Source organism: Galeopterus variegatus, unplaced genomic scaffold, assembly GCF_000696425.1.
Source record: "Galeopterus variegatus unplaced genomic scaffold, G_variegatus-3.0.2 Scaffold762, whole genome shotgun sequence".
Lineage (NCBI taxonomy): Eukaryota > Metazoa > Chordata > Mammalia > Dermoptera > Cynocephalidae > Galeopterus > Galeopterus variegatus.
This window is the reverse complement of record NW_007726873.1, coordinates 431,362-449,741: the sequence shown is the minus strand read 5'-3', so window position 1 is coordinate 449,741 and position 18,380 is coordinate 431,362. Positions and strand designations below refer to the sequence as shown.

The 18,380-nt window shown below is 53.7% G+C and overlaps 1 protein-coding gene across 1 annotated transcript; it reads right to left on the bottom strand.

The window, feature by feature from the left end:
• Nucleotides 1–10,854: 10,854 nt before the first annotated feature.
• CSF2 (colony stimulating factor 2 (granulocyte-macrophage)) lies at nt 10,855–13,191 on the bottom strand. The gene is made up of 4 exons (XM_008572178.1): nt 12,751–13,191; nt 12,611–12,652; nt 11,777–11,902; nt 10,855–10,996 (listed from the first exon to the last, which is right to left on the bottom strand). The coding sequence occupies exons 1-4, from the start codon at nt 12,907–12,909 to the stop codon at nt 10,889–10,891; spliced, it is 435 nt and encodes a 144-aa protein (XP_008570400.1). The 5' UTR covers nt 12,910–13,191; the 3' UTR covers nt 10,855–10,888.
• Between the last annotated feature and the right edge of the window lie 5,189 nt (nt 13,192–18,380).

Sequence of the window (18,380 nt, the reverse complement as noted above, 5' to 3'; positions counted from 1 at the left end):
CCTGGCTGGAGGAAGAGGCCTGGGCAAGAGCCAGAACCTCCACCAGGAGAGCTTGGGGCTGCCCCAGGCTCTGGGCTGCAGGAAGTGTGACACAATGCCAGAGAGCTGGGCTTCCCTCCCTCCCGCTGCTTCCTTTGAGATGGTTCTCAAATCCCTCAAATGGGAGAAAGAGCAGGCAGCTGTGCTGGTGTTGGGTTCCCAGCTCTCCTGGCTCCTCTCACCTCTCAGATGTTGTTATTAATAAGGATAATGATAATATCCCTGGCTGTGTACTAAATACCTTCTAATAGCCTGCTGCTTATTTTTACCCCAAAGAATATTTTCTAAAGTTTGGAAAATTCAAGTTGCCTTTTCATTCTGACTTCTGTAAAACCTGTGTGCATTTCTTTTAATCAGAGGTGAAAAGAGGCTCGCTTTCATCAGACCCTGGAACATAGCCACTGTGGGCACCTATGCAGTGAGGGGCCCTCCCCAGACCCAGGAGATAGAGCAGTAGTTGAGAGCAGAGATTCCACAGTCTCCCGAAAAGCAATGACAGTGCACCCCTATGGCCCAGGAGGTGGTAGGCAAGCCCCAGAGTAGTTATTGAGGAAGAGGGACCTCCTGCCTCCCGCTGGACACTGGTCTACCCCGTTGCAGGGACAGATGTCAGCCAGTTGTCTAGCGTGTATTGCAAGCAGATGGGGCAGAGGATGGTAGGAGATCTGTGACTGGTTTGTGTTCCTGGGGCCCAGGGCCGGTGTGAGGGAGACAGTGAAGCTGGGGTGCCTCCAGGGGCTGTAGGGGCCAGAGCAGTAGGGCAGGGTCTTAGGCGAGGCTGAAGGGCTTGGAGTTCATGCTGAGCCAGTAGGCAGCCCGTATGGGACAAAGACAGATAATCCCCGAAAATGTAGCACCTCAAGGGTTGGGTTCCCTGCCTTGCACAGTTCCAGACACTTCATAGTCACCTGGTAAATATTCATGGAATGAATAAATGGGTAGCTGCTGTGGGGAGAGAGGCAGGAGGGGTCTAGAGATGAGGGCCCGGCAGCATTTGAGGTGGTTGTCTGTGTGAGGTGGTCTGGGTCAGGGCAAGGTCATAAGGACAGAGAAGTGGGCATATGTGAAAGGGGCTGGGAAAGTGAATGCACCAGGACATAATGGGGGACTGACTAGGAGACTGAGACCCCAAGAGGAACCCAAAGCGGTACCCGGGCTCCACCCCGCAGCCCGGTCTCTGCACGTAGAATGGCAGTACATTACAGTTTCCTCGGGGACTTCCACACGCTCTGAGGCTGCAGACTTGTGGACAAGGGCTGCACATCCATGGCCATGTCAGACTGAGTGAGCTAACTCCTCCGAAAGACCACGCTGCGGTGGAGGCAGCCATTCCACAGCCTTGATAGCGCAGGGATATGGCAAGTTATAAACTAGCCAATTTCTCCTCTTATTGCTGAGCACACTTCAATGCAGCCTGCCCAAGCCTAGCTCCCCAGGGGCAGGCCCCATAACCCTGTGAGCAAGGTCTGACCTTGGCGCAGGACTTGGATTTGGGTTTTGTTTCTCAACAACAATTGGCTTGTCAAAATCTGGACAGTTGGGCAGGAGTGAACAGTGTAGAGGAGAATTTCCAATAATGTCAAGGGTGTTTGGGAAGCAGGCTCAGATCATATGAAGGGAGAAGAGAGATCCAGTGTCTGGTGGATAAGCAGTGTCTAAAAAAGGCAGGAAAACCAACAATGTTGTTTACAAAAGATCTTTCCTGTGGGAAAATGTTTGGCAGTGCCTACTAAAGCTAACATATGTACATACTGTGATCCAGCAATTCCACACCATTACCAGCATTTCCAACAGAAATGCAAACATAATTACAAGAATGTTCACAGAGCCTTATTAATATTAGGCAAAAAGTAGAAACACCCAAATGTCCACCAGCAGTAGAATGGGGAAATAAATCGTGGGGTATTCATGCAATAAAAAACTACACAGCAGCAAAAAACAATGAACTGCAATAAATACGTGGAACAACTAAGAGAGCTGCACAGACACAATACTGAATGAAAGAAGTTGTGATGGTTGATTTTAGGTGTCAACTAGATTAAGGAATGCCTAGAAACCTGGTAAAGCATTATTTGGGGGTGTTTCTGTGAGGGCGTTACTAAAGGAGATTAGCATGTGAACCTGAGTGGACTAGGTGGGGAAGATCCACCCTCAATATGGGCAGGCACCGTCCAGTCTGCTGGGGGCCCAGAGAGAACAAAAACAGAGGAAAAGGAAAATGTATCTCTATCTGCTGCTAGAGCTGGGGTACACTCTTCTTTCCTGTCCATGGACATCAGAACTCCAGCTTTCCCATCCTTTGAGTTCCAGGATTTACACCAGCAGCACCTCCAAGCTCTTAGGCCTTTGGCCTCAGACTGAGAACCACTGGCTTCTCTGGTCTTGGACTTGGACTGAGCTATGCTACTGGCATCCCAGGGTCTCCCGCTTGTAGAAAGCCTATCATGGGACTTCTGAGCCTTCATAATCTCATGTGCCAATTCCCCTAATCCCCTCTCATATATCTATATATGTGGCTTATTGATTCTGTCTCCCTGGAGAACCTTGAGTAACACAGAAGGCAAACATACAAGAGAGTATAGTATATGCTTCCACTTAAATGAAGTTCAAGAATGGGCAAAACTAATTTATGGTGCTAGAGGTTGGAATAGTGGCTGTTCTTGGAGGGGGATACTGATTAGGAGGGAGGAAGCACAAGGAAGCCATTGGGGGTGCTAGAAAACATTCTATATATTTCTCTGGTTGCTGGCTATATAGTGTAAGCATACAAATTCACTGAATTGTACACTTAAGATTTATGCACTTTATTATACAATAACTCAATAAACAATAAAAATAAATAATTGTTTAAAGTCTTTTCCCCGCCTCCAGAAGAACCACAGGCTCTGGAAGGAAGCGCTGACTTTCCCCTTGGGGGAGGGTCCAGGTGCCATGTGAGGGGCAGGGCTTAGGAAGTTTGTGCTGGTCTTCCCTTGAAGTGGAGAAAAAAAAGGGAGAAAAGTTTTCAATTAATCATCTCTTAGGTTGAAAGAGGAGGTCTGGGCCAGAGATAACATCAGTGGCAGCAACATGAAACTGTTTAGCTCTTATCTCAAACCACAGTGAAAAATAACTTGTGAGGCTGCATCTTTCCTGGCAGCCATGTCTCAAGGTCTCCTCACAGGAGGACTGCACCCATCAACCCTTGTGAGGGCCCAGAAAGGAGGATTCTGTGCGGCCAGGCCCTGAGGATCCTATCTAGCTAAACCCCTGTGAGTTTCTGAGGAAGTCCCAGTCCTCACTGGGCCTTGGGGGTGGGGATGTTCCAACACTGACAGTAGGTGAATTGGCCCCTCCTCATCCCCAGCTCCCATCTTGGGGGCTGCCCCTGTTCTGACCTGCTCTGCAGACTTGCATGCCATGAGCGTCTGGCCTCCACACTTCTCCAAGGAACAAGGCCAGCATCAGGGTGCTCTCAGCAGTGACAGGTTTTTTTGACTCTCCATCTGCCTGGGATTCCTTGTGTCAGGGCAGGTTGGGCTGGGGCTGGGAATTTTTATACCTGCCATACCCCCACTTCACAGATAAGAAAACTGAGGCTGGGGAAAGACCTAAGGGCCCGATTTCTCATCTCTGAAGCCCATGTAACAATGTGGGAGGGTCCAGGGCAGGAGCTGCTGGATCAGACACATCAGCCATGTGCCTTCAGTGCAAACCAGCATGCTCAGAAGCTCGGGAGGGCATGATACGTGCCTGGTCCCTGCAGCCCCTGCCCTCCGCTGCAATCATGCAGACACCAATTACCATACATGTGCAGACAGCCAGGAACCAGGAGGATTAAGGGCTCAGGAACATGGTACCTCTGGTGCCCAGGGCCAGTCCTGCCCTCTTAGGGTTGGGTGGCACATTCCAGACCAATAGCCCTCCATCTGTGACTCTGCGAATGGGTCATTAACATGTAAGATTAATTGAGGATGTCTGCACAGCACTTGCACCCTCCAGGCCCATGCTGAGAGCTGTCCTGCCTGCCAGGGAGAAGCAGACAGGCCTTTACTGCTGTCTATGCTAAAAGAGGCACCTTGACTCTTGTCTAGAAAGGAGTGCTCTAGGCCTTTGAGGAGACCAGCCCATTGTAAGCTAATCACTAGCATCTTGGCTCAACAACCAATTTGGGAAATCATTCGATGCAATGCGAGCTACCACCAAGAGCCTCATTTAGCCAGGGACTCTGAGGATGTAAATTTTCTATGACCAAGAGGACATATGATGCCCACTGGCCTTGGCACTCAGCCTCTCTCCTCAGATCAAGCCATGAAGAAAGCTCATGTGCCATCTCACCTCCCAAGTCATCACCCGGACTCCTTTTCAGACATGGCCCACATGGGGTCATCCCAGCATCAGTGCCATTTTGGACCTTTCACGGGTGCCTTTCCACACTGCCATGTTAGCTTCATGTCCATCATTTCATCTCATGGACTGACAGATTGGCCATTTTCGTGGAAGCTTCTGTGTGATCTCCCTGGGTGTGAATGCCAAAGGATGTGGCCATACTGTGGCTGTGACAGAGACTGCCGTGGGCTGCACACAGAGCTATGCCAGCTCTCAAGGCCCAGCATGTGAGAGGGCTACACTGCTGCCTCAGCGCCTTCTTAGATTCCTGGTTCCATCCTCAGTGCTACTGATTTCTGCCTGGAGGTAGAAGGTGATAGCGAGTTGAGGTGGTCCTTGGGGAGGCCCCTGTGAAGGGAGGGATTATTCCATTGTCCTGGAAAGTCTTGATAATGTGGATGAGCCTGTCTCCTCAGGCCACCCAGCCCTGCTTTCCCTGCTGGTCTACCGATGGGCCCAGCAAAGTCAAGAGCATTTCCTCAGGGCCAAGCCTGCTCATGGTTATTCCTTATGGTGTGATATAATTTGGGCCTGTTCCCTGGCCTCCTAGGGAAAGGGGGTACCCAGGGCTAGTCCCAGCCAATAGAGGTCAAGGCTGTGCTTCTGGGGCCCAGGTATCCAGCCTGAGCACCAGTCTTTTGATAAACCAGCACCTTCTTAGATCTTGAGGGGGCAGTGCCAACAGGCTTCCAGGGAACTGGGCTCAGGCCTACCTGGATCTCAGGAGCAGTACCCACGTGGCCCTCCCCCCTGGCTCCAGCCCCCAGCAGGCTCCCCAGCACCACTCTCCAGATCTGAGCCTATATGGAGGAAAACTAGGGCACATGGAAAACCCAAGTGGCCCTCACTGCAGAATCTCTTCACAGGTGGCTGTTTGGTGACCTTGACCAAGGCTTAAGGCTGTCAGGGAGATGAAGGCAGTCACTTCGTGTAGTACAGCCATCTTCCCACCTATGACCTTCCCAACTTCTCTATTTACCAGGAGAGGAGCCAGCTCTGTCACCTCTCTGACCTCAGTTTTCCCGGAGTTGAGCCAGATGCTCTGAGGTCCTTCAGCTTGACAAAGACCCTGAGCCTGGCTGTAATCTGACCTCTGTGGCTAGAGTCCATCCTGCCTTTGTGGATTCTCTGGATGAGAGACTAAAGTACCTGTCCAAGGTCATACAGCAAGCTAGCATCAGGCCAGTGTCACATACACCCCGCTCTCCTGAGCATGGCAATGCGGTAACAGGATGTGCATGCAGGCCCCAACCCTCTACTGTCAGGTACCTCAGGCTTCATCAGGATTTCAAGGTTAGGGGTCCTCGTGCGGACTAAGGATGCTGGGCAGTGAAGTGGTGGGTCTTCCTGCCTGTGAGTCCCAGCAGCCCCATCCAGCTACGCACCCCACAGACTCTCACAGTTACAGGGGAGTGGCCTTGGGAACCCTGAGCACCCCCGTGATACACCCAAGGGACAAGAGTTCAGAACCTCTGCTGACTGGACCATGGGCTTTCTCTGAGCTGAAACCACCCTTGGCCCTTGGCCCTGCACCAGCCTCTGACACCTGATCCTGAGCCACAGGGCCACCCTCCATGTTCTGAGCTAACCTGGCAACTTTGTTTAGTCATACTTGCTGACCTCCAGCCTGCTGTGGCCCCTCAAGGTGGAGGTGGTCAGTGGTGGCCTGGGGGTCCTTGGGCAAGGAACAGAGGTGGGCAGGTCTGTGGCTGGGCTGTGTACTGGCTGTGGGCACAGCCCCAAGCTTTATAGCTGGGCAAGGCCTGTCAATGGGCAGACATTGCAGATACCCTGCAGGTCTGGCCTGGGCCACATTGTGGTTGCAGCTTGACACCTAATTATGTTCCAGAACAAATAGATCTTTATCTGTCCTGGTTTGGTGAAGAAACTTATGGTCTGAGAGGTTTGGATTGTAGGAAGCTGTTTGGATTGTGAGGTAATCCCAGTCACCTCCAATAAACTGTTCAAATGATTAGGGTTAGGGCTAGAACTGTGGGTAGGGGGGCAGAGGTTGGTGGCCCAGTCTGGTGGCACTTTAGGACTTGAACCCATCTGGTGGATTCACTTCAGGCAGGGCCTAGTGCTATGGGGCATGAGGGTGTTACCAGTCAGGGAGGGGGCTGTCATGCCACAGAGCTACAGGAGGGTTTTGGGAGGGGTGTTTCAGGCCAGGTGAAAGCCTTTACTTTGATGTCAGGTGACTTTTTGTTGGTCCAGGTGAAGCCAGGGGTTTGGGGATGTCCTGGCCTCTGAGGCCTCTCCTGCCCAGGTCCCACGCTGTGTCCAGTCCACTGTGAGTAGTCTGAAAACCCTGTTCCCCTAAGCCATTTACCAGGGCTGACATTCTGTGGCACCACCCTGGGCCTGAAGGGAGCGGGGCGGAGACGGATTAGACCCCAAGAGCTGTGTAGGCGACAAAGGAGGGAGGGCGCTTGGATCTGGAGGTGGACAGGAGCCCTACTGTGTGCCCACTGCTGCTGGAGATGCAGCAGAGGGCCACATGAGGTGGGGGTCCCACTCACCCCATCCTGGGCCAGAGGCTTCTCCTGAGAGACCCCTGGTCTCCCAGGTCAGGAGCCCAGTTATGGAGCCATCACCCCCTACCCTTCCAGTCTGCTGGGGCCTCAAGGAGGCTGGACGCTCATGCCTCTCACTCACCAGCGTTTCCACACCCTGGGCTTTATTGATGTGTTGGTTACAGAAGCGTGTCTTTAGGCACCGCCACCGCCATTACCCACCCACAGCCTTGTCTCCTGGCCCAGGCCAGCAAATGCCCACCCCACCCCGGCAGTAAATTGCTTCTGAGGCTCCTCCAATCTCATTTCCTGCAGCTCTAACCCCATGAGGGGATGGAGTCCCAGAGGCTGCCCTAGGTCCTCTTACATGATTTCCAGCCTTCTATGGATATGATAACACTCTGTAAGGCTTCCTTGAACTTGGAGAAATCACTTTTCTCAATAGTACAGTTCTTTGGAGAGTCTGTTGGCTAAATAAGAAATACACATGTTAAGTCATCTTAGCAAAAAAAAAAAAAAAAAAGGAAGCCTGAGGCAAAGCACTACTTCACTTCAAATTATGTTACAAAGCTACAGTAACCAAAAGAGCATGGTACTGACATAAAAACACACACTCAAGCCAATGGAACAGAATAGAGAACCAAGAAATTAACCCTCATGCTTACAGCAAACTGATCTTTGACAAAGACAACAAGAACGTATGTTGGGGAAAAGACTGCCACATCAATAAATGGTACTGGGAACAAAAAAAAAAAAAAAAAAAGAGTAAATAAAAGCAAACTCTTGTCTTCCCAGCCACAAGGGACTTGTAAGCACCCACCCCCATCCCCCCACCCCGCTCCCTAGGAGGTAACTGGGACAGGCCTTCCTCTGTCTTAGGAAGAGCCCTGGGGGCTGCTTGGTGATAGCAGGGCCCAGGGTCTGAGGACCACCCATAGCCTTGGGGACGGAGCCGTCAGGGCAGAAGCAGGTCCCACAGCTGTCCAGGACAGGGACACGAGAACAAACAGAGTGGGAATACACAAGGGACTGTGTAAGCAGTGGGCAAAGAGGGAGGAGCATTTGTCTTGATATGCTCCCCTAAACTGCCACCCGTCCCTCCCATCATGGGCTCCCAGTGGGGGTCATCAGTCCAGGAGAGGTCTCGAGGACAGGGCGAGCTGGAGCAAGCTCGGACTCGCTGCCTGGCTGGGGTCAGCACTGAGAGGCCATTCCCTCTCCCTAGGCTGAGTCCCTGACCAGCCTGCTCTGACCTGTCTCGGACCTGCCCCACACTGCCCCTGGGCATGGGGGCTTGGCAGAGCGCACGGACTGAAACCCCCAGAACCCCAGAATTGATACTCCCTCACCCCCAGCTTTCCACTCCCCACCCTCCATCGCCTGTCAGTGAGCGGGCTTCTTTTAAATTGGAGACAGTCCTGGAGAATAGCCAACTGAGGCCTTGCAGTGGCAAGAGGGGTCCATAAGAAGCCCTTTGCCCTGCTGGGCCCCTGGCTGTGGTGCAGGGAGATGATGTCTCAGGTTCCCCTATGAGCGAACAGCCACTTACTTTCAGCTTTGGGCAGATTCTGGTGAGTTCTTTCATGTCCTTATAAACCTTTATTATGTGATGGTCTTGCTTGTTATATTTTGTAATGAGATTCTTCAGGGTAGAGGTGAAGTTCTTCGTAAACTCCCCATAGCAGAGCTCCTGAAATAAGGTTGGGGACCCTGGGATGATGGTGGTACACAGCAGGACACCAGCTGAAAGCCCCGACCTCATCCATCCCTGGTCACCCTGGCCAACAGAACCCTGGGTGCATGATCAGGCCCCACTGATTCTTCCACAGGAGACCTGTGAGCCCTGCAGGCTATACAATGGAGGCAATGGGTGTCTGGTAGGTACCTCCCAAGGACCAGGGCTGTGCTAGAATGGTGGCTGAAGAGTCTGGCAAATCCCAGGACCCGGCCACTGGTCCATCTGTTGGCTGAACTGGAGTCTCTCTCCTCAAGCTGTCAGCCCTTTCCCCAGATTTCTCACTCCAATGTGCCTTGTTCTAATCTCTTCCTGGGTGCTGACAGGGGTGATCCCTCTCTCCCTGTTCAAATGCGGTCAGAGAGGTAGCCACACCTTACCTCACTGGTGTTCTGGGGCCTACTGAAGGAACCCTGGAAGCAAGAGAAGTTGGTCAGAAACACAAAGGGCCACTGAAAGCACAGTAACATCTGATGAAGACCCAGACTTACCTTGTATGTATTGTTGTCAGCCGAAAGTTCTTTCTGAATCTCAGCACAGATTGCCGTGTGATTTTCGTGGGGAGACACAGTGGCTACCTTCATTGGGGCAGAATGGCTTTCTGACCCCCAGAGCACACAAACCAGGAGCACATACAGGTGCATGGTATTATATGAAGGTGGCCGCAGGCCGATCGGAGCCCTGGGCTTGGCAGCATTTCTGTGGGGAGGGGTACCTATATATGCAAATCTAAGGAAATGCTAAACCTCTTATCAGTCATCACCAACTTGCAAAGAAGACAGAGAGGACCTTATCTCTGGGCAAGATGTGCTTTTCATGCATTTTTTTTCAATGATCACAGCACACTTCATGGATTCTCGTCTTTGCTGGTATTCAGGCTTGGTCTAAGACTTTTTATTTGTAATCACATCTGGAGTCATGACCTTTATGCCTGCGTGTGGGGCAGGGCTCTGGCCAGGACTGGCACTGTCTGCAGGTGCCTGCAGGTGCTGGCTAGAGGAGGGAAGACGAGTAGGGTGGTGGGCACGCAGCTGCAGACAGCACCCGGCAGCTCCCCAGGCCCACCCGTCAAGCAGAAGGCTGACCCTGCTGCCCACCCAAGACTTGAGGACACATTGACTTCATCAGAATTTCCAGGAGGGACACAGGAGAACAGGTTCAGGAACAAGGCCATCAGTACAGCCTTCAAAGCAAGGAGAAGGAGGGCTGTTTTTTTCTCAGCCCAAAGGCGATAGATTTTAGGGGGAAGTGCCTGGTTGGATTCAAAACTTCACGTAAAAATAAAAACCAGTTCAGAAAAATGTTACACTAGAACCATGTACCAACAAATTATGAACTTACTTTCTGACTCTCAAAGATTAAGATCACCCATTTTGGGGAAAGTTTGGTAATTATGCTGAGCTCTGACCCCTGTGGTTTGGTTTCTTTTTCCTCGAACGCTTAGTCTGTTTGCTGATTTACCTGGGGAGTCCTTGAAGCCCTGAGTTTGAGGGGCAGGCTGTGGGGCCCGGGGTCCAGGGCCTCTAAGGGGCACAGATGTTTTGTCTGATGCCAGGACGGGCCTATTCAGCCAGTGACCAGGCGACCCCCCGCCGCCCCAGGAAGGATGATGCCTCTTCTCTGGGGCAAGATTCACCGGGCTGCTTGCTTGGACTTCCAGAAAGCCTCTTTCTGGGGTGAGAGACCTGGAGCATCAGGTGTGCAGAATGCTGCCCCGAGGCCTGGCTCTCTCCTCCTCTCTGCCCTGACAGCATTGCCCCTCAGACAGTGCCCAACCCCGGAAGGCCCCCCACCCTTCCCACACCTCCCCGCGTCCTCCCCTCCTTGCCCCTGGAGATGAGGGGCACCACCGGCACTTGTTCATGGTTGAAAATAAGCTGGAAAACTGCACAAATTAAAGCAGACTTTTAATAATTTATTATTATAGTAAAACCCATCGAATAAATATGGGGTATAAACTTAAATAAATAAATAAATAAATATTTTAAAATATATAAAAATATAAATAAATATTACTGATCCCTACCAGTATAAAGCATTGCCCATTCCTCTGCCATGCCCTTATCAGGGTCAAGGTGGCCCAGGACAGGTCCATGCCACCCCCACTGTGGCTGTGGCCCGCCCTTTGGTCCCTCCGAATTGAAGATCCTGAGTTTCTGGCTCTTTTAGGATGAGAGAGCAGCAGTTTGTGAGGTGAGCTCCCAGGGCTGGCCGGCTGGCCTAGCCTGCCTCACTTCTGGACCGGTTCCCAGCAGTCAAAGGGGATGGTAAACAGAAACTCCTTCAGGTTCTCTTTGAAACTTTTGAAGGTGATAGTCTGGGTAGCACAGGAAGTTTCCTTAAGAAAACAAAAAGAAAAAAAAAAAAATACCACTTGAGTCCAGGCAAAGTGTAACGGGGAAAGCACCAGCAGGTGTCTGAGCTGCCTCCTAGAACTCAGAGGCCAGAAGGCCTATCTGCGGCCCACCCACTAACCTCGGCCGGGTGACACTGTGGCCACCCATGTGTTACCCAAGGGTTGCACAGCTCTGCCAGTGGCAGCGGGGGCCAGAGGCCTGACAAAGTGCCAGCTGAGGCTAGTCTTGGAGGCAGTCAGACCGTGGCCTCTTTGGCTGGGGCCAGGGCAGAGCAGCTGGTCTGAGGTCGTCTTCAGGCACGCAGAAGGAGCAGGAGTCAAGGCCACAGACCTCAGTGCCTTTCCATAGGAAGAAAGGAGTATCCGATGTCTTTGTCCATTCCAGGTAGGCCCCCTTCCTTGCTTCTGTGCAATCCTGGCACCCCTGACATGGAGCCCAGGGAAAGTCCTGTGGGGAGGTGGCTTTTGAGCCCTGGCACTTCCTCTGGACCTTGAGCAGGCCCTGAGTTTCCTTGGGTTTGCCTCACCTCTGACCTCATTAATGGTCACAACAATAACAAAAAGGACAGCAGCAGCTCCCACTAGGGAGCACTCTAGGGATGAAAATGGGCCGGCTGCTTTCTCTCTGGAGGGGCTCATCATTACAAATCTGTTGACACAGAAACGCTTTGGAGCCCTGAACGGCCACAATCAGAGGCTCTCTCCCCACCCAGTCCCCATCCTCCTAGACCTTCCTGCTTGGGGCCTGTTGTGGGCACTCACCTGGGTGGGGGGGCAGTGCTGCTTGTAGTGGCTGGCCATCATGGTCAAAGGGCCCTTGAGCCTGGCAAGACTGCCCCTCAGGCCCTGCTTGTACAGCCCCAGGCGGGTCTGCAGGCATGTCGGCTCCTGTGGAAATGTCGTTCCTCAGTGAACTGTGGCCACGGTGGAAAATGACATGCTCCCCGACACTCATTCCTCTTCCTATCCCTGTCTCCCAGGAGTAGGGCTTGGGATGGGCGTAGGATGATTCCCGACTAATCTCAGGCTGGGTCCAGCCACACACACTGCCCTGCCCACTGCAGGCATGAGCCTGCTCTCCCCACTGCCCAGCTCAGGCCACTCTGAGCTGGCAGGAACACATTCCCTTAGCCTGGCATCACCAGAGGGTCCCAGCCCACAGGGAAGGTGGTCACTCTCATCCTACCATTCAGGGAGAAGGCAGCAGGGCAGGGTGGTGAGCAAGGGTTGCTCCCGAAACCCCTCAGTGCCTCTCTGCAGTCAGCACCCTGTCTCCACAGGGCTTGGTCTCAGGGTACAGTGGTACTCCAAGCCCACAACCTGCCTCATGAGGTGATCTTCACTTTCCCACCTGTCCCCTGATGACCCCTTGCCCTTGAATGCTAGGTCTGCCCTTGGCTGCTCACTAATAAAGGAGCTCACGTAACTGCCACAGGGGCAAGGCCAGTAGCCTCTCGAGCACCCAGACTCTGTCCCCTCTCCTCCTGGCAGCCAGCTGGCTGGAGAGAAAGTGGACAACCCTGTAGAGATCCATCTAAAATAGAGCCCCCCAGGGCAGAGGCCTCTGGAAAGAGATGTTAGAGAGAAGCATCCTACCTGGGGGTCAAACATTTCAGAGACGACTTCTACAGTTTCATTCTGCAGGAAAGGAAAATGTCATGTTATCAAGCTGATAGGACTGGTCTGAGACCAGAGGGGTGGCCCAGGCACAGGCCAGTGCTCTCTCTCTCACTCACCATCACGGTGGCAGTGTCACTACTGTGGCTCAGGAGGAACAGGGCCTCCTTGATGGCATCCACATGCTGCCAGGGCCGGGTGACAGGGCTGGGTGGGTAGGTGGGTGCCGAGATGCTGCAGACCACAGTGCCCAGGAGAAGCAGGTTCTGCAGCCACATCCTCCTGAGGACTTTAGCCTTTCTCTCTGAGTACTGGGCTCACTGGCAAAAGAGCTCTTATATACACAGTTAGAGGAAATGATTAATGGTGACCACAAAACGCCAAGGAGGCGGGGGAACTACCTGAACTGTGGAATCTCCTGGCCCTTATCAGCTGCACATGGGAATGGTGAGCCTTTCCCCCAGGTGGTCAGGCTCAGGGGTTTTCATTAATGAGCCCTTCCAAGAACGAACAGCCCACCCGCTCGCCTCCTGGAGCACTCGCCAGCCCTCCTGGGCAGTCTGACCAGGCCCTCCCTCTGAGTGGCCTCTGGGCACAGCTTGGACTTCTTGGCCTGGAGTGGCTGTGGTGGGGTTTGGGAGACACTAGACTGGGCTCCTTCTCCCAGGCTGCCTATCCTGTCTGTTGTCCAGGAGGCCTTTGGGCAGGCCGTGCCCATCCCAGTGCCCCATTCTGACTCCAGCCTTCCGCTTCTCCTCCCAGATCCTTCTCTGGCCACCGTGAGAGATTTGAGTGTGAGAAGAGCTCTCACTGTCCACTCAAGCAGGGTCCAGCCAAATGGCACAGTCCTATGATGGCTCACAGGCTCCCACCAAGGACCTAGTACATTCAGGAAGCTCAGCCCAGGCAGGGACGCCTGCTCCCGGGAGCAGAGGGAATGACAACCATGTGCACATCCAGCCAGCAAGACCGCAGTGCATTCCTTCATGGTGAAGTCCCATCTGAAAGCGGTAGTCCAATTTACAGAGCCACGCGCAACCCCTAAGCTGCAGAGGTGGGTCAGGGCTCTCAGCTGGGGCATGTCAGGGCTCTGAATTTGACTCCTGGCTCCAGCACCACTTTGCTGAGTGACTCTTCCCTCTGAGTTATGTGAACCTTGCCTCCCTCTGCAGGGCAGGCTGCCCCTCTGAGGTGGGTACTACGCAGATACCAGGAACTTCGGGGGCTGGCTGCAGGGTTGTGGCTGCACCTGTACCAGGTATGGGGACAACAGCTTCTCAAGCAAGGTCTTTCAGGCTTAATTTCCTACATGGCCCCAGCTCCAGCCCACTTCCAGCCCCAGAGGTCTCACTGTGGAATTAGGAACTGCTTGTGGAAAAGCTACAGGATCTTGAGGGGCTGACAAGTGTTTGGTTTTCACAACAGAGCTCGGAAAAGACAGCATGAGTTTGTGTTTGCACAAGGGATCCGGCTCAAGCTGCCTCATGCCAGGAGTTTCATGGCCATAGAGGTGTCGGTCCACATGTGCCCATTTCTGAGTGTATGTGTGCCAGTCTGATTGGATGCATCTGTACTCACAGGTGTGTCTTGGAGGAGAGCATATTTTACATGGGGGAGGGGGGCATCGTGTGAGCCTTGATTCCTGTCGCCTGCTTTACAAAAGGCTCTAGGCCTGTGAAGGTTCCCCTCTGGTGTTGGAGAAGCTCGCACATGAGGTATGATGCTTCTGGCCTCCAGAGGCTGAGTCAGCCTAGGCTGATGAGGTCGGACACAAGTGAGGACATTCTGCTAAGCCTTCAGGGAATAGTTCGAACTCATGGCCTGAGTACTGTGGTCTGAGTCTGCAGTCCTGACAGATTTCACTGTACAGTGGGGGTTTTGCTTCCCTTACACAGGGAAGCCAGATCTCAGTCCTCCAGACCCCACCCGGGCTCCCTGCCTGGATCTCAGGCCTGCCATGAGGCCAGCCACGCCTTTCTGAGTCTGGTGGAACATTCCTAGTGGCCAGGCCAGGGGTGGGAGCATAACATGTCCAGGTCCTGGCCCTTCCTTCATCTTTTCCACCAGGCCTTTGCTCAGCTCCTTCCAGGGAGCTCTCAGGGGGACAAGGAGGGACATGGATACTAGATACAGATGCCACATGGAGTGGAGGTCTATGTCAGACAGCGCTCAAAGGCTGGGGAGCCCCAGGTAGTGGCTAAGCTGGGGGCCAGGGAGGCAGAGAACTGGTGTGGCCCCTCTGAGATAGAAGGTCATTTTCCTCCTGGAAATGAGTCATCACAGCTCAGACAGCCTTTCCAATGTGACTAGGGCCTGTGCTGATGAGGAGGTGGATGGGACCCTCCCAGTGTCCTTCATATCTGGCCCTTGAGGCTCTCAGTCTGGTGGGGAGACAGACTGCAGAACACTCCCATGGATGGGGGAGGTACAGAGCCGAGGGATCCCAAGGCACCACCTCCCCAGCTTGAGGGCTCAAGGGCACCAGAGAGCTTCCTGGAGACACCACCTCCCAGCACAGGCTGAAAAGGCAAGTAGAAGTCAGGTGGGCAAGTTGGGTTGTGGCGCAGAGGGGCAGGAGAGGATGGGGGAGAGTGTTTGAGGCACAAAGAGTCCTGGGGTTTCAGGAGTGGGTATGGGGAAGAGGAGGCAGTTTTCAGAGAGATTTAGGAGACTCTTGAAAGGGCTTGACTTTGCAGTGGACTCGCTTGGTCATTCAATCTTTATTGAGCACCTGCTAGGTTTCTGGCAGGGAAAGGGGATCCAAGAATGACAGAAAGCAGTCAGTCCTGCCTTATGGACTTTGTAACCCCACTGACAGGGGACAGAGCTAATCTACTCATGCCCCCCTCCCCAAAGTGTGATTTTGAATGTGAGTGAGTACAGGTGACTAAGGTGGGGACCCAGGGGACAAAGGAACAGGTCTATAGGGTGTAAGGACCCACAGGAAGGTTCAGAGCTTCGGAGGCGGAATGTGCAGGAGACAGATGTGGGAGCAGTCCACATCCACATGGTAGCTGAGGCCACAGAGGGTTATATGGGAAGAAGAAGGGCTGGGGGCGTGGTAGCTAGGTGAGTGACAGGCCAGTGGCCAAGAGCCCTGGGTTGTGCAGCAAAGGAGGAAAGCAGGAGCCACAAGGAGAGATCAAAGCAGTGTGGCCTACAGGTGCTGAGGTCAGCACTCATAGGACAAATCCATGGGTTTGGTGATGAGGTTCGTGGGCAGCCACACATCTTTCTTTTGGAAAGATGACATCAGGGCTGAGGCCATGACACAGCAGGCATTCCTAGATTGCACCACGTGGAAAGAGGCAGCAATAGATAGCATCCAGCCAGCTGCGCTGACTCAGGGGCCCCAGTGGGGCTGCGGTGGGGCAGAAGCGGGGACCATGATGGGCACTGGGATCCCTCTTTGGCCCCTTTCCCCTGCACCAGGAGAAAATGGTCTGGAGGCGTGTCCTGTGAGTGTCCCTCCCCATAGGCTCTGGAGGAAACAGGGCTTGTACGGTCCCAGGATTCTTATCACAGGAGGAAGTTATTACAAGGGGAAAGAAACAAGCCTCAAAGTCAGTCACGTCCCGTGGGAACTCCACACAGGCCTCTCAGCTGATCTGATCCTTCCTTGTGTCTGCCACCCCTCACTGGGGTCCTCGTCCTCACTGGGGGCCTGAGATCAGAATTTGAACACATCTGTTCCTGCTACCCTGAAATTTTCTACTATCTTGGGTGTCAGAAAGTCCGGGAATGCTGGTCACGTGGCTGGACCAGCAGAGGGGGGCATGGAGCACGCTTGTCTCCTTCAGGGTAGCTGTAAAGGGAGACTCCCACCAGGTGTTGTCAGGGAGGCTGAAGTGGCCTGACTGTCCCAGGGAAGCCTGGGGGCTGAAGGCAGTATTTCCACAGCAGATCCTGCCATCGAGGCATCTCTCTGCCCCAGGCCTGGACTCTTTTCCCTGCCCAGCTACCACTGATCCCCGGGTAGCCCAGGAAAAGTCCATCCTTCCTGATCCTGAGCTCCCTCATCTGTTCAATGGGCTAATGATCACTGCCTCCCAGAGGAAGTTGTTGCCGGTCCCAGGAAATGGCAGATCCTCCAGGGAAGAGGCAGTGCCTCAAGCTCTCCTCTGCCCACCACTGTGGGAGGTTTCTGAAGCCCAAGCTGGAATTTAGGGCTCATGGGGATTTCCATGAACAGCTGCCCCTTGCCCAGCCCTAGCCTCAGAGAGCATCTTTCTGGACAGATGTGGTGGGTGGAGAGCCCAGTCTCCACCCAGAATTGAGGGTCACGGGTCCTGCATCACCTTCAGGAGACCCTGGCACAGGCACAGCACCATGAGTGGCTTGTCCTTCCCTGAGTGGGGGTTCTTGTCACTCTAAGCCACGACAGACACACAAAGCAACATCTCTGGCCCCTGTGGGCTCATGTCAGCTCCAGGCTGACACTTCCTGCTTCCCCTCTGTCTTGGTCCCCAAAGGCCAGACTGCCCTGGCCAAACTCCAGTTCTGGTCTCCTCCCTGAGTATCCCCAGGCTCCTGGCACTGGTGAGTCCTAGCTGGTCTGGGAGGATCTGAGGTGGTTAACCCCCAACCGAGTGTGGACTCTGCATCCATTCAACCAAGCTTCCCTTGGGGTCTGTGTGTGATGGATCTCACAGGCCCCTGCACTCGCGTCTCATGGTTCCATGGGGTGGGGACAGCAAGCACGAGGCCCAGACTCACAGGCATAGTGTCAAGGGTGCCAACCAAGATGTGCACAGAGAATGAGCAGCACAAGGAGGTGGTCATGAAACGAGAGTACAGAAAGGTCAGAGAGGGCCTTGAGGGGACGTGTGGGGGGTGCGGGTGTGGGCAAGAGGAGAGTGAGGCGTCTGTGATGCTCAGGGTTCTGGCTCAGGCCGTCAGGTGGATATCGGGGCCAGTTGCTGCAATGTGGGAGACCCAAGCTGGCAGAGAGGTTTGGGGGGTGAGCCCAGACTGGACTGGATGTGGCAAGTGTGAGGGGCATGGAGACCTCCAGGAAGACTCAAGTCTTTTGTGGTCATGTAGGTCCAGAGGTCAGGCCCAAGACACTTGGAAGAAAGTCACAGGTGAAAGGAGGTTCTCAATCCTAGGGGAGCTTCGCAGAGTGGGCAGGCCTTGGGTAGTGCCCAGGGATGCCCACTTTTCAGAGTTGGCCAAGGACAATGAGGCCTCCTTACTCACTTTGTTTCTTGTTCTCGGGGCTTGCTTGCTGTTTCCCCACAACCCAGTAATATGCCATGCACACTCGGGCAGATGAGTCCTTGTGGATACACACACCCCATGGATGCACCAGGCCTGCCCCTCGCGGTGCCCTCCCTCTGCCTGTGCCTCATATTCCCTCTAGGTCTGGAAATGCACTGCCCACCCTGAATCTCTGCCCCGAGCCTCCTCTCCAGCTGGGAGGGTCATCAGGCACCCAGAGGGGGCCACTGCCTGTATCTGCCTGCTTGGGAAGAGTCATTGGGGGCTGCATTAAAAATCACAAGTAAGAGAAATCATGAGACAGAAGCCTTTACAACCTCTGAAGTCCTTAGGGCTGGACTTCTTGGGGCTGGAGTCTGGACCAAGGTGGTGGGTGGAAGCCTGGGACCCTTGCCCAGCTCCCACACCTACCTCCCTCTGGAGCTGAAGGACCAGAACCGAGACAGCAGGTGTGGGCTTTCTGTTCTCAGCAGGATAAGTGGCTCTGGAATGAGCTTCCTCTAAGACTTTCCATGGGGCCCTTTTTGGG